The 16,646-nt window shown below is 39.2% G+C and overlaps 1 pseudogene and 2 gene segments (V, D, J or C); 2 read left to right on the plus strand and 1 right to left on the minus strand.

Moving 5' to 3' along the window:
* The first annotated feature begins 376 nt into the window (after positions 1–376).
* On the plus strand, positions 377–2,055 carry LOC131836317 (T cell receptor alpha variable 13-1-like). The segment is given in 2 exon segments: positions 377–515; positions 656–2,055. Coding segments are annotated over 2 exon segments (489 nt in total).
* Positions 2,056–6,700: 4,645 nt separating this feature from the next.
* Positions 6,701–7,951, minus strand: LOC131837195 (MOB kinase activator 1A-like; annotated as a pseudogene).
* Positions 7,952–15,491: 7,540 nt separating this feature from the next.
* LOC131836318 (T cell receptor alpha variable 9-2-like) lies at positions 15,492–16,345 on the plus strand. The segment is given in 2 exon segments: positions 15,492–15,609; positions 15,731–16,345. Coding segments are annotated over 2 exon segments (381 nt in total).
* The last annotated feature ends 301 nt before the right edge of the window (positions 16,346–16,646 follow it).

Below are 16,646 nucleotides of genomic sequence, written 5' to 3' on the forward strand. Positions count from 1 at the left end.
ATTTTGATTTGGGAAAATGAAAGCACTTCAAAAATGAACTCACATAGTTATATTTTCTGAGTTTGCAGCTTGATGATTTCTCAGAATTTCTATTCTGTCTTTTAATATTTTGCATTATATAAGACACACAGCATTCAAATAAATTTCTCAAAGCAAGTCAGATTTCTCTATGCAGATTTGTCCCTCAGAGACACAGGCTAAGAGAAAAGCATTTCCCAAGCGAGTTCCCTAGAGATGTGACCACAAGATGGCAGTGCACCTGTGCTGATGCAGAACACGTGGAGGGTTCATTTTAGTGCATCTGATGTACTAGACTATGGCAGCAACAGAGTCTTTTTCTTATTGGCTGGTAGACAATGTGGGAAAGTACTCTGTTAGAGGAAAGAAGGGACAGTCTGATAAGAGAGGGAGCTGAGCTGGCTGGAGGCTGCAATTCTGAACCTGAGCTTAACTGGGAGGAACCATGAAGACATCCATGGGAGCTTTAATGATGTTCTTGTGGCTGCAGCTTAACTGTGAGTTCAGAGTATATTAGTGGATATTATTCAGAAGTCAAGACTGGCTTTACTCGGGTCAGTTGGTTAGAAAGAGAGCATTCTGCAGCACAATAACCTGGAGTCTCTTTTCCTTTCTCTGACCTTTTCTTTCTGCACAGGGTTCAGCCAGGGAGAGAATGTGGAGCAGCATCCTTCTACCCTGAGTGTCCAGGAGGGAGGCAGCTCTTTTATCAACTGCAGTTATTCCGATGGTGGCTCAGACTACTTCCCCTGGTATAAGCAAGAACTTGGAAAAGGTCCCCAGCTCTTTATATACATTCGTTCAAGCATGGCTACAAAAGAAGACCAAAGACTCACTGTCTCATTGAATGAGACGGCCAGACGTTTCTCCCTGCACATCAGAGACACCCAGCCTGAAGACTCAGCTGTGTACTTCTGCGCAGCAAGCACACATTGCTTCCCAGGCACTTGCTGCCTGCACTCAAACCTGGGACTGGGGCAGCCCCGTCCTTTGACACAGACCTTCAAAGATAGCTTTTGTGCTGTTGTTTATCCACAAGTGGAAGCTAACATATTAGACATTAAAAGCATATAAGAGGAAGAGTAAGCCAATGATGACCTGGACAGAGGTAGAACATTTTGTTAGATGACTGTTGCCTAATGGATTCTTGAAGGTAGTTAGTAATGTTTTATTTTGAAATCTGGGTTTTAAAGATGAATTTACTTTTGCTATTCAGGCTCCTTTTCTATAAATAACTCCGTAGTTCCAGTGAACAGTCCTTACTATGGATAGACTCAAACACTGTGTTTCAAAGGTAGCATTTATGATATTTCTGATTCTGAAACATAATTGGACATTTAGAAATATTGAAAGTACAAATATGAAAATGAAAATTCTGTGATCACATAATGTTGCTATTATTGTTTTTAGACTCTAAAATTCCTTATTATAATTATGATCATGATTTTTTTACTTTATATATTTTGATTTGAGCATGACCCTTTCATCAATTTTTTCCTCAAAGATCTGCTTTATTTTATTTTATTTTTTAATTTAGTCATTTAGCATGTGTTTTAAAATAGCTCTGTGAGATATTTTACTTAATTACATTTTCATATTAATTTTGTCCCTCTGTATTTCAGGCAAAATTTGAGAGCCATTGCTATGTGCTTTGATTGCTTTCTTGTTCAGAAATTTTGTCACGGGTTTTCCTTTAGAGCCCAGGGATGGTATGTACTATTTGTTTGTTTGAGGGAAATTAAGCAGGGAGTGGTTTGACAATGTGAGCTTCAGCTAAAACTCAGAAATCTATTCTCATTTACAAAATTCTGTATCTGTTCACAAAAATGCTTTCATAGAATTTAGGAGACAGAATTTTGTATTTCCTTCATTGCTATATTTTCAGTAGGTACAACAAATTTTTTCACATAATTCATTATCAGTAGATGTTAATGAAAGAAGGATAGAAGAATTCTGCTACCCATAATTTAATTTAAGCTTTATGATTGGATTGAATTTGTAAATTTATTTGTGACAAATAAAAGTCCTTGAAGTGTCTGATTATTTGTTTTTATTTTTGTATTGTATTGTATTTTATTGTAATTATTTGATTATTTAATTGTTTTACAACATACTGTTTCTTTCCATTTATACATGTCTCTTTTTTAATAGTGCTCAGTGGTTCAAAGATAATTCAATTTTTCCTGGACTTGTAATTTTTTGTTATCATTATAATGAAAACTTTTCTTTCTGACATACATGGGAAAATATTTATATGTATGTATCAGCCATTTTACTATTTTTTAAAAGATTTCATTTATTTATTTGACAGAGAGAGAGATCACAAGTAGGCAGACAGGCAGGCAGAGAGAGAGTGGGGAAGCAGGCTCCCTGCTGAGCACAGAGCCTAATGCAGGGCTCAATCCCAGGACCCTGGGATCATGACCTGAGCTGAAGATAAGGGTTTTAACTCACTGAGCCACCCAGGTGCCCTTAAAGTTTTATTTATTTATTTGTCATAGAGAGAGAGCCCAAGCAGGGAGAGCAGCAGGCAGGGGAGAAGCAGGTTTCCTGCTAAGCAAGGAGCATCATGTGGGACTCAATCCCAGGACCCTGGGGTCATGATCTGAGCAGAAGGCAGAGGCTTAACTCACTGAGCCACCCAGGTGCAGCTCAGCCCCCTTATTATTAGTAGTAGATTGCACAAAGGCATTTGGAATAATGGCTAATGTAGAGATGACCTGTTACAAACCTCCCTGACACATATATTCACATTTCACAGAATTAAACATTGTTAATCACAACCTTTTTTTAAAAAAGCTATTTCTCTAGTATTGTGGAGACATCAATGGAGCTAATGAAGTTGTGTAAATATTTATTTCTCTCATTCTCCCACCTCTGCTCAAGGGTAGGCTCCTTACAGTGTTCCCCCAGGTCTTCCTCACTAAGGATGGCTATAATTGGCAATTGAGAGAGTGCTTTCTCTTAGCGGAGTTACAGTTGTGCGTTATTTGCTCCCTGGCTTTTTCTTATTGGAAACACATCAAATTAAATTCAGCTTATCACATCTGGCCAAAGGAGGTTAGAACTGTAGCCCAACACGTCAATGGGCTTGATTCTTTCCCTCCTTATACCGTCAGCTCCTGCGCAATAGAAGGAAGATGACTCCTGGCGGGTGCCTTTCCTCCAAGCCTGATAATGGAGTCAGAGGAAGCATGCTTCTATATTATTCATTCGTTTCCTCTTAAGTCCAGTTAGGAGCAAGAGAGAGGGTGCAGTTCCTTCAGGTTTGAATGCTTGATCATACTGAGGTGAGAATTGATGCAGTGGAAGAAAAGAAGTATTTTAGCACAAGTGTGCACTGAGTCTCAGATCCAGACACATTTAAGTTTAAATCTTCATCATGTTTGGTGTATTTATTTCTTACGTCCTGAGACAAGGTAGTACAAAATTTTTTTTTTTTTAATTTTACTTATCCACTTGACAGAGAGAAATCACAAGTAGACAGAGAGGCAGGCAGAGAGAGAGAGAGAGAGAGAGGGAAGCAGGCTCCCTCTGAGCAGAGAGCCCAATGCGGAACTCGATCCCAGGACCCTGAGATCATGACCTGAGCTGAAGGCAGTGGCTTAACCCACTGAGCCACCCAGGCGCCCCAAGGTAGTACAAATTTTTAAGCCTTTTCTTGATCCTGTGAAGCCAAACTAGGTGCTGAGAGTCTCCCTTTTGTTTGCTTTCTCTAGGACGGTGCTGACTGAACTTGTGTGATTTCTCCCAATCAGGGAGAGTGGATCTACTCTCTGCGCATGCTCACTAGCCCCGTACAAAAGCTCATTGCTGTTGTCACCCTGTGTGCACTGGTGGGAGGCCACAGGATGAGATGATGTATGGGTGAGGGGCTGGGTGTTGTGTTTAGGGTTTAGTCTAATTCAGCTTGGTTGCTGTGGGTGTTCCATACTTACTTTCTGAAGGTCTACTCTATGAGGTAGTTTGTACTAGTGTTTGTTCCTTCTTATTAACACCTCTAGCCTAGGTGTTCTCAGTTTGCACACTGGAAGTTTACTTGCTTCCCAGCAGTCTTACCCACAAATGCTCATAATTAGGAGCTCTTAGGGGAACACTGTGAAGGAGCAGAGTGTGAATTTGCCACTTCGTTTCTGTCCTTGACTTCAACACTTCTTCAAAATCACTTTTTGCCAACACCTGGCTCAGTTTGCACACTTCCCAGAACTCTTTGTTTGTTTGATGTTCCACACTACATCTCTAAGCCCATTCCTGGAGTGCCTTAAATTTTGGATGGTAATGGATGGTTGATAATTGGTCTTGCATTCTAATATTCTCATATTTGATTTGAAGGCTTATGTGTAGAGTAGAAATCTTAAAAAGAATCTCTTAAAATGTTTTTAATTATAAAATTTTACCATTTTAACATACAATTTACCATTTTAACAGTTTTTAAGTGTAGAATTTACTGATATTAAATACATTTACATTGTTGGTCAACAGCAACACCATTGATTTTTAGAATTCTTTTCACCTTGAAAAACAAAATATTTGTAGTCATTAAACAATAACTCTCCATTACTCCATCCCTCCAGTCCTTGGGAACTACCATTCTGCTTTCTCTTTTGCTGAGTTTGACTAGTTTAGAGATCTCATAGAAGTCAATTCTGCAGTATGGGTCATTTTGTGACATTTCATTTAAAATTATCTCCTCAGGATTCATCTATATTGCAGCTTGAATTTCTTTCCTTTTCAAGGTTGAATAATCTTCCAGTGTATGTTATATCCCATTTTGTTTATCCATTCCTATCTGTTGATGGACTTTGGGGTTGCTTCCACTTTTTGGTAGAAATAGAAATTCAGAAACATCTCAATATTTTTGATATATAGACAAATTCTTCCCATTTTTGAGTATACACCAGAAGTGGATTGCTGAAGGCAATTCTGTTTCTAGGTTTTTGAGAAAGGTTTATACTTGTTAACTGGAACAACTATGCTCTAGACTGGGTCGCCACAAGCAATTGTCAAGGAATAGAGTGATCACTAGTCATGAGTGGAGCTCCAATATCACTGAATCACAAAATCCTAGAATGGTTTGTCCCTTTTGCTGCAGTCCCTTGCATAGATCAGGTGTCAATAATTGGTCTGAATGGAATGATGAAGCCTCAACTCAGGAGTCACCTCCTGAATAGCAGTTTGGGCATCCATTATAATGTATTTCCTTTCAAATTCTGGTAAAGGGGCCAAACCTGCACGTGTTTGAATTTCTTTCTTAGTTCCAACTATATAATAAAGAGCCTGTTAATGAGTGTCTTAAAATATTTCAAAGGTTTTGGAAGAAGTCATTTTGCTACTCTGCAGTCTCTCTTCCATTTTTTCTCTGTCAACATCTTTAGTGGCAAATACAGGAAATGGTTTTTTTGTTTGTCTGTTTTTTTTTTTTTTCATTTTAAAGAATAGTACATTATTGAATAAGTTTTATTATCAGAAAAATAAGCTTCAATCTTCGATGATGGGCAGATTATATGGTGGAAAGCAATTTCCTTTGCTTTCCATACTGATGGAAAGGTTTCTACTAAATGAAAAAAGTCATACAAATATATTCACAAATATAGCATCTATCTCAAAACATTTCACATGATTATTCACATCACTCATACAATGACATAAGAATCTGTCATTCTGTCAGATTGATTTGATAAAATATACCAGTAGCAGAAAAAAATACAAAATATTCTAACAAAAATTAATAAAAATGTACAAGACTGTCCTTGCATACCTCAGGAAAATTATTTCTTATATACATACTCCTAAAACTTAGGATTGGTTTATATGAATAGCATACCAAGTAAAGATGAAAAAATAGTCATTTTAGAAATAACTCTGTTTACTCCCATACCACACAGATTGTATGAGGATTTAAACAGCAATCATGGATTTTGAATATATATATATGTATATTCTTTATATATATAATCTTACCTATAAAAACAGTAGTATACAAACTTCAAACTAAAAGCTTATGCAAAGTAACAATGTTCTAAATATTTTTAAAGATTTTTATTTATTTATTTAACAGAGAGAGACACAGCAAAAGAGAAAACATAGCAGAGAGAGTGGGAGAGGGAGAAACAAGCTCCCCATGGAGCAGGAAGACTGATGTGGGGCTCCATCCCAGGACCTTGGGATCATGACCTGAGCCAAAGGCAGATGCTGAACAATTGAGCCACCCAGGTACCCCCAAATTTTCTAAATCTTAAGGAAACTTTAAAATACCTCTTATATTTGCAAATAAAAAATAGAATAAAGCTGATCTGATCACCTTATTAGGTAATTTATTCTGGAAACTTGTTAATAAAGAATTGGTGGGAATTCCTATTCTTCATTATGCTGTCACCTGAAGCACTCAATCATTTTCTTCAGTAAAGGAATAAGTAAATGAATAGACTACATGTCAGTTATCACATGTTACAACCAGTCTAACTCTGACAATAACAGGAGTGGCCACAAAGTGCCTCAGAGTTGGCTGTGTCTTGAATTTCTCACTGAAGGACTGGATCAATCTACCTTTGGAACAATTTTATCAGTAGACAGCAACAATAAGTGTCTTTTTATCCTGTTTTCTTAAAGTCCATATCTCTAGTCTTTAACAGATAGCAATGAGATAGCTCTAGCAGATAAAGCAGGAAGGGAACTATGTGTTCTAGAAGAAGCATTTATCCGTCTTTGATACAAGATTCTCAATTAATTCCTGAAGAGGTGCCAACTCATGCCTATCAATCAGATTAAACTCCTGAACAAAGAAAATAAAGGGCTTAAAGGAGGTGTTGAGGTAGACCTCCTCTCACAGCTGCATCACAGAATCAAACTGCTGGTGATGAATACGCATAAACCCAGAACAATCCTTTGAAGGGTCTTTGCCATAGACATAAAGTTTTTTGGGAAGGGGACACCAATCTTAGAAGGCAAAGACTTTCATCATCAAGCTAATCCTGAACCCAAACATTTGATTGGCTTTTTGATATTAGTACCATTTTCCCAATGATATTCATATCTTGGACCTGCAGACCTGACTGGACAGCTTGCCTCAGTGCAGAATTCTGTAATAGTTCCATACAGCATGTTGATCAGGTTGAAGAAATCTACAGTGTTAACTGCAATCCATTCTCTCTGGCAAAATAAGAGCTTGTCTCAGATTTCCACTTCTTAGAGTTGCTTCTGCCTGTTTTAAGAGCTGATGAGAAGCCTCAGGCATATTCTTCTTTGGTTTGAATATTTTAGAAGAATAGCAGCTGAAGAGGTAGCTCAACTTCTATCCTCAGAGGAGAGGGACCGCTGGCCCCCAGTGCTGCCTGGATTCAGAGCCCAGGCAGGCACCAGAAGGAAGCAAACAGTCCTCAACTCTTGGCCCATGAAAGTACAGGGTGCCCCTGCTATGAACCACAGGTCTAGCAGGAGCAAGTTGCTATGCTGGCCTCTCCCACCTTGCTGACCTGAAAATCAGGGAACAGGCTTTTTTCTATCATCTATCTCTGTGTTCAGAAGTATTAGCTCTGCCATCAAGTTCTTGATACTTTTGAGCTTGCTTTATTCATTTTTATTTTTATTTATTTTTAAATATTTTACTTATTTAATTGAGAGAGAGAGAGAGATACAGAGCAGAAGCAGAAGGAGCTGCAGGCTCCCTGCTGAGCAAGTAGAAGATGTGGGACTTGATCCTAGGACCCTGGGATCATGACCTGAACAGAAGGCAACTGCTTAACTGTCTGAATCACCCAGGTGCCCCTTGAGCTTGTTTTATTATTTGTAAATTTGGGAGAATGATATCTTCTTTAATATTTTGTTGTGATAGCATATCAGTAATATATCTGAAGAGACTGGCACATAGAAGATGAGTGATTTAGGAAGGTACCTCAATACGTACAGAAGAAGTGTCTGACAAATCCAGATTCATTACTGAGAGAAATTCCCAGGGAATGAGGAACTGAAGGAAATTTCCTTAATGAAAAAGGGCTCAACCAAAAACCTGCATCAGATGTCATAGTTGGTGGTGAAAGCCTCAATGCTTTCTCCTTAGTTTCAGAAATAAGGCAAGAGTTTTGGCTCTCACCACTTGTATTTCATATCGAGGTAGAGGTTCCAGCCAATGCAATACAGCATGGAGAAAAAACAAACGCCACACAATCTGGAAAGGGGGAAGTGAACTTATCTTTTGACAACCAACATAACTGTCTGAGCACAAAACTCAAGAGAATCTACAAAATAGCTACTAGACCAAATTGGTTTAAGAAAGTCAAATGTATGCCTACCATATGACCCACCTGTTGTGCTCCCAGAAATTGATCCAAGAGAAATGAAAGCATATGTCTAAAAAACATCTTATACACAAATGTTCATAGCAGCTTTATTTCTAAGAGCCCCACTGAGATTAATTGAGATGGTCAGCCACAGGTGAATAGACAAGTTGTTTTATAGGCATATGATGGGGTAGTACAGAACAACAGAAAGAAACAAAGTCTTGATAAACATGACTAGGGAAGAATCTCAAAATATTTATGCTGAGAAGAAGCATATGATTCCATTTATGCAAAATTATAAAATATGCAAACTAATTCATGACAGGAAAGTTCCCTGGGAATGGGGATGAGGAGGGTTGAGAGGAGGATTACAAAGTGACATGAAGAGAGGGAGAAGTCAAGATGGCGGAGAAGTAGCAGGCTGAGACTACTTCAGCTAGCTGGAGATCAGCTAGATAGCTTATCTAAAGATTGCAAACACCTGAAAATCCATCGGCAGATCGAAGAGAAGAAGAACAGCAATTCTGGAAACAGAAAAACAACCACTTTCTGAAAGGTAGGACCGGCGGAGAAGTGAATCCAAAGCGACGGGAAGATAGACCCCGGGGGGAGGGGCCGGCTCCCGGCAAGCGGCGGAGCAACAGCGCACAAAATTAGGACTTTTAAAAGTCTGTTTCGCTGAGGGACATCGCTCCAGAGGCTAAACCGGGGCGAAGCCCATGCGGGGTCAGCGTGAGCTCGGAGCGCAGCCGGAGGTCAGGCAAACGGGAGTAACTGGGCGCTGTTCTATGAGAGCGCACTGAGGAGTGGGGCCCTGGGCTCTCGGCTCCTCCGGCCGGAGACCAGGAGGCTGCCATTTGTATTCCCGTCCTCCGGAACTCTACGGAAAGCGCTCAGGGAACAAAAGCTCCTGAAAGCAAACCGGAGCGGATTACTCACTCTGGCCCCTGATAAGGGCGGTGCAATTCCGCCTGGGGCAAAGACACTTGAGAATCACTACATCAGGCCCCTCCCCCAGAAGATCAGCAAGAAATCCAGCCAAGACCAAGTTCACCTAACAAGGAGTGCGGTTTCAATACCAAGGAGAGCAGCAGAATTCCAGAGGAGGAGAAAGCAAAGCACGGAACTCATGGCTTTTTCCCTGTGATTTTTTTTTTTTTAGTCTTGCAGTAAATTTAATTTTTTTCTTTTTCATTTTTTGTTTTTTTTCTCGCCTTCTGCTAAAATTTTTTTTTAACTTTTACCTTTTTCTTTTTTAACGTTTCTTAACTAGTTTATCCAATATATATATTTTTTCTTTTTTATATTTTTATTATTTGTTTTCTTTTTTTAAATTCTTTTCCTTTCTTTTTTTTTCTTTGTTCTTTTTTTTTTCTTTCTTCCTTTTTGAACCACTTTTTATCCCCTTTGTCCCCCCTCACGATTTGGGATCTCTTCTTATTTGGTTAAAGCATATTTTCCTGGGGTTGTTGCCACCCTTTTAGTATTTTCCTTGCTCCTTCATATACTCTTATCTGGACAAAGAGACAAGACAAAAAAATTCAACACACAAAAAAAGAACAAGAGGCAGTACCGAAGGCTAGGGACCTAATCAATACAGACATTGGTAATATGTCAGATCTAGAGTTCAGAATGACAATTCTCAAGGTTCTAGCCGGGCTCGAAAAAGGAATGGCAGATATTAGAGAAACCCTCTCGGGAGATATAAAAGCCCTTTCTGGAAAAATAAAAGAACTAAAATCTAACCAAGTTGAAATTTAAAAAAAGCTATTAATGAGGTGCAATCAAAAATGGAGGCTCTCACTGCTAGCATAAATGAGGCAGAAGAAAGAATTAGTGATATAGAAGACCAAATTACAGAGAACAAAGAAGCTGAGTAAAAGAGGGACAAACAGCTACTGGACCACGAGGGGAGAATTCGAGAGATAAGTGACACCATAAGACGAAACAACATTAGAATAATTGGGATTCCAGAAGAAGAAGAAAGAGAGAGGGGAGCAGAAGGTATACAGGAGAGAATTATTGGGGAGAACTTCCCCAATATGGCAAAGGGAATGAGCATCAAAATTCAGGAGGTTTAGAGAACGCCCCTCAAAATCAATAAGAATAGGCTCACACCCCGTCACCTCATAGTAAAATTTACAAGTCTCAGTGACAAAGAGAAAATCCTGGAAGCAGCCCAGGAAAAGAAGTCTGTAACATACAATGGTAAAAATATTAGATTGGCAGCTGACTTATCCACAGAGACCTGGCAGGCCAGAAAGAGCTGGCATGATATTTTCAGAGCACTAAACGAGAAAAACATGCAGCCAAGAATACTATATCCAGCTAGGCTATCATTGAAAATAGAAGGAGAGATTAAAAGCTTCGAGAACAAACAAAAACTGAAAGAATTTGCAAACACCAAACCAGCTGTACAGGAAATATTGAAAGGGCTCCTCTAAGCAAAGAGAGAGCCTACAAGTGGTAGATCAAAAAGGAACAGAGACCATATACAGTAACAGTCACCTTACAGGCAATACAATGGCACTAAATTCATATCTCTCAATAGTTACCCTGAATGTTAATGGGCTAAATGGTCCTGTCAAAAGACACAGGTTATCAGAATGAATAAAAAAAACAAAACCCATCTATATGTTGCCTCCAAGAAACTCATTTTAAGCCCGAAGACACCTCCAGATTTAAAGTGAGGGGGTGGAAAAGAATCTACCATGCTAATGGACATCGGAAGAAAGCAGGAGTGGCAATCCTTATATCAGATCAATTAGATTTTAAGCCAAAGACTATAATAAGAGATGAGGAAGGACACTATATCATACTCAAAGGGTCTGTCCAACAAGAAGATCTAACAATTTTAAATATCTATGCCCCCAAAGTGGGAGCAGCCAACTATATAAACCAATTAATAACAAAATCAAAGAAACACATCAACAATAATACAATAATAGTAGGGGACTTTAACACTCCCCTCACTGAAATGGACAGATCATCCAAGCAAGAGATCAGCAAGTAATTAAAGGCCTTAAACGACACACTGGACCAGATGGACATCACAGATATATTCAGAACATTTCATCCCAAAGCAACAGAGTACACATTCTTCTCTAGTGCACATGGAACATTCTCCAGAATAGATCACATCCTCGGTCCTAAATCAGAACTCAATCGGTATCAAAAGATTGGGATCATTCCCTGCATATTTTCAGACCACAATGCTCTAAAGCTAGAACTCAACCACAAAAGGAAGCTTGAAAAGAACCAAAATACATGGAGACTAAACAGCATCCTTCTAAAGAATGAATGGGTCAACCGGGAAATTAAAGAAGAATTGAAAAAAATCATGGAAACATATGATAATGAAAATACAACGGTTCAAAATCTGTGGGACACAACAAAGGCAGTCCTGAGAGGAAAATATATAGCGGTACAAGCCTTTCTCCAGAAACAAGAAAGGTCTCAGGTATACAACCTAACCCTACACCTAAAGGAGCTGGAGAAGGAACAAGAAAGAAACCCTAAGCCCAGAAGGAGAAGAGAAATGATAAAGATCAGAGCAGAAATCAATGAAATAGAAGTCAAAAAAACAATAGAACAAATCAACAAAACTAGGAGCGGGTTTTTTGAAAGAATTAATAAAATTGATAAACCCCTGGCCAGACTTATCAAAAAGAAAAGAGAAAGGACCCAAATAAATAAAATCATGAATGAAAGAGGAGAGATCACAACTAACACCAAAGAAATACAAACTATTTTAAGAACATACTATGAGCAACTCTACGCCAATAAATTTGACAATCTGGAAGATGGATGCATTCCTAGAAACCTATAAACTACCACAACTGAACCAGGAAGAAATAGAAAGCCTGAACAGACTCATAACCAGTAAGGAGATTGAAACAGTCATTAAAAATCTCCAAACAAACAAAAACCCAGGGCCAGACGGCTTCCCAGGAGAATTCTACCAAACATTTAAAGAAGAACTAATTCCTATTCTCCTGAAACTGTTCCAAAAAATAGAAATGGAAGGAAAACTTCCAAACTCTTTTTATGAGGCCAGCATCACCTTGATCCCGAAACCAGACAAGGATCCCATCAAAAAAGAGAGTTATAGACCAATATCCTTGATGAACACAGATGCAAAAATACTCAACAAAATACTAGCCAATAGGATTCAACAGTACATTACAAGTATTATTCACCACGACCAAGTGGGATTTATTCCAGGGCTGCAAGGTTGGTTCAACATCCGCAAATCAGTCAATGTGATACAACACATCAATAAAAGAAAGAACAAGAACCATATGATACTCTCAATAGATGCTGAAAAAGCATTTGACAAAGTACAGCATCCCTTCCTGATCAAAACTCTTCAAAGTGTAGGGATAGAGGGCACATACCTCAATATCATCAAAGTCATCTATGAAAAACCCACCGCAAATATCATTCTCAATGGAGAAAAACTGAAAGCTTTTCTGCTAAGGTCAGGAACACGGCAGGGATGTCCATTATCACCACTGCTATTCAACATAGTACTAGAGGTCCTAGCCTCAGCAATCAGACAACAACAGGAAATTAAAGGCATCCAAATCGGCAAAGAAGAAGTCAAATTATCACTCTTCGCAGATGATATGATACTATATGTGGAAAAACCAAAAGACTCCACTCCAAAACTGCTAGAACTTATACAGGAATTCAGTAAAGTGTCAGGATATAAAATCAATGCACAGAAATCAGTTGCATTTCTCTACACCAACAGCAAGACAGAAGAAAGAGAAATCAAGGAGTCCATCCCATTTACAATTGCACCCCAAACCATAAGGTACCTAGGAATAAACCTAACCAAAGAGGCACAGAATCTATACTCAGAAAACTATAAAGTACTCATGAAAGAAATTGAGGAAGACACAAAGAAATGGAAAAATGTTCCATGCTCCTGGATTGGAAGAATAAATATTGTGAAAATGTCTATGCTACCTAAAGCAATCTACACATTTAATGCAATTCGTATCAAAGTACCATCCATCTTTTTCAAAGAAATGGAACAAATAATTCTAAAATTTATATGGAACCAGAAAAGACCTCGAATAGCCAAAGGAATATTGAAAAAGAAAGCCAACGTTGGTGGCATCACAATTCCGGACTTCAAGCTCTATTACAAAGCTGTCATCATCAAGACAGCATGGTACTGGCACAAAAACAGACACATAGATCAATGGAACAGAATAGAGAGCCCAGAAATAGACCCTCAACTCTGTGGTCAACTAATCTTCGACAAAGCAGGAAAGAATGTCCAATGGAAAAAAGACAGCCTCTTCAATAAATGGTGCTGGGAAAATTGGACAGCCACATGCAGAAAAATGAAATTGGACCATTTCCTTACACCACACACAAAAATAGACTCAAAATGGATGAAGGACCTCAATGTGAGACAGGAATCCATCAAAATCCTTGAGGAGAACACAGGCAGCAACCTCTTCGACCTCAGCCTCAGCAACATCTTCCTAGGAACAATGCCAAAGGCAAGGGAAGCAAGGGCAAAAATGAACTATTGGGATTTCATCAAGATCAAAAGCTTTTGCACAGCAAAGGAAACAGTGAACAAAATCAAAAGACAACTGACAGAATGGGAGAGGATATTTGCAAAGGACATATCAGATAAAGGACTAGTGTCCAGAATCTATAAAGAACTTAGCAAACTCAACACCCAAAGAACAAATAATCCAATCAAGAAATGGGCAGAGGACATGAACAGACATTTCTGCAAAGAAGACATCCAGATGGCCAACAGACACATGAAAAAGTGCTCCATATCACTGGGCATCAGGGAAACACAAATCAAAACCACAATGAGGTATCACCTCACACCAGTCAGAATGGCTAAAATCAACAAGTCAGGAAATGACAGATGCTGGCGAGGATGCGGAGAAAGGGGAACCCTCCTACACTGTTGGTGGGAATGCAAGCTGGTGCAGCCACTCTGGAAAACAGCATGGAGGTTCCTCAGAATGTTGAAAATAGAACTGCCCTATGATCCAGCAATTGCACTACTGGGTATTTACCCTAAAGATACAAATATAGTGATCCAAAGGGGCATGTGGACCCGAATGTTTATAGCAGCAATGTCCACAATAGCCAAACTATGGAAAGAACCTAGATGTCCATCAACAGATGAATGGATCAAGAAGATGTGGTATATATACACAATGGAATACTATGCAGCCATCAAAAGAAATGAAATCTTGCCATTTGCGACAACATGGATGGAACTAGAGCGTATCCTGCTTAGCGAAATAAGTCAAGCGGAGAAAGACAACTATCATATGATCTCCCTGATATGAGGAAGTGGTGATGCAACATGGGGGCTTAAGTGGGTAGAAGAAGAATAAATGAAACAAAATGGGATTGGGAGGGAGCCAAACCATAAGTGACTCTTAATCTCACAAAACAAACTGAGGGTTGCTGGGGGGAGAGAGGTTGGGAGAAGGGGTGGGATTATGGACATTGGGGAGGGTATGTGCTTTGGTGAGTGCTGTGAAGTGTGTAAACCTGGTGATTCACAGACCTGTACCCCTGGGGATAAAAATATATGTTTATATAAAATTAAAAATTAAAAAAAGAGATAGAACTGATTGAACTTTCCCCTGGTTTTGTTTTTATGTTTTTAAGAAGTGCTTACATAAGGACTATCTTGGAATTCATATTTATGATGACCTGCTCAAGCATTTTTTCTTAGCTTCTACTAGTGTCTTTTTAAATCTGAGACTTTGTTCTGATGACAATTTAAAAAATAATTCCTTAATACATGAAATAATTAATGGAGTTGCTGTTCCTTTCTAGTAGAATGTAGGAGATACATGAAAGGGTTAAGAAAAGTTAGAAACTTAAGAAACCTCATTGTCTTTATAGTATTTGGAAGAAATGACCTACCTTAAAAACATACTCACTAACATCAAGCACATGATTTTTTGTAATTTGAAATATACAAGAGATATTCATTAGTTCAGCTACTTAATTTGATGAGGCTTCTCAATGGACTGGATTTTGTAAAGAAGTCTGGAGTAGTAATTTTGAAGTCTGGTTTTGTTTTTCAGTGTTTAAGGATTCTGTCCAGCAAGCACCCATTTCAGCCCCTGTCCACTAGGGGGTGCAGCTTCCTACCGCAATCACATTTCCTGTGTGAAATGTGGGCTTCCACTGATCGTTTCTCTGTCACTACAAACTTTTCTTCATGGTAAGAATAGAGAACATTATTTAGGTGACACTGCAGAGATGAAGTGCTCTCCGGGGTATGTGACTGTGGTACTCTTAATGCTTGGTAAGTAAATTCCTTCTTAAAATTTGTATTCTTTCTTCTTTTGTATCAGTAAAAATTTGAACTATAATTTATCCAAGAGCTTCATGCCGAAGGTGACACAGGTCTATTTTCTTTTCCTCAGGACAAACCCGTGGGGACTCAGTGACTCAGACGGAAGGCCAAGTGACCCTCTCAGAAAATGCTTTCCTGACTATGAATTGTACTTTTTCAGCTTCACGGTACCCTGCCCTTTTCTGGTATGTCCAGTATCCAGGAGAAGGTCTAGAGCTCCTCCTGGAAGCCTTGAAGGACAAGGAGAAAGGAAGCAACAAAGGATTTGAAGCCACCTACGACAGCAAATTGAAATCCTTCCACTTGGAGAAAGGCTCAGTGCAAACCTCAGATTCAGCTGTGTACTACTGTGCCATGTACGACACAGTGATGGGGACTGCAGGGGGAGCTGAGCAGAAACTCTAAGCAGAACAGGGCCCTGGAAGCTGAGTGTCTTTGCCTGATGCACTCTGGTTCCAGTACAATCTGTTGTTTATCCTTCAGTGTCTGGTTGATACAAAATCATACAAACGACTGGAGCATAGGAGCCGGAACACATTCCCCAGCCCCAGGTGTTCCTTAGTGAGATTGAAAACAGTTTGATCCCAAGAGTTCCTCAGCCAGAGCTTAATTTCAAGGTAGATTCACATAACAATGAAGTGGTCTTGTGGTCATCCTTGTAGTGATCGTCCAGCCCCACAAGTTGTTCATGGCACCCTGGTAGGTGTTTCTTTTTTCTTTCTTTTTTTTTTAAAAAGATTTTATTTATTTATTTGACAGATAGAGATCACAAGTAGGCAGAGAGGCAGGCAGAGAGAGAGAGAGAGAGGAGGAGGAGGAAGCAGGCTCCCTACAGAGCAGAGAGCCTGATCTGGTGCTCGATCCCAGGACCCAGGGATCATGACCTGAGCCGAAGACAGAGGCTTTAACCCACTGAGCCACCTAGGTGCCCCTGGTAGGTGTTTCTGTGTCTATGACACTTTTAGAGACACACGGTGTGTGTCTGA

The sequence above is a fragment of the Mustela lutreola genome, chromosome 7, assembly GCF_030435805.1.
Source record: "Mustela lutreola isolate mMusLut2 chromosome 7, mMusLut2.pri, whole genome shotgun sequence".
Lineage (NCBI taxonomy): Eukaryota > Metazoa > Chordata > Mammalia > Carnivora > Mustelidae > Mustela > Mustela lutreola.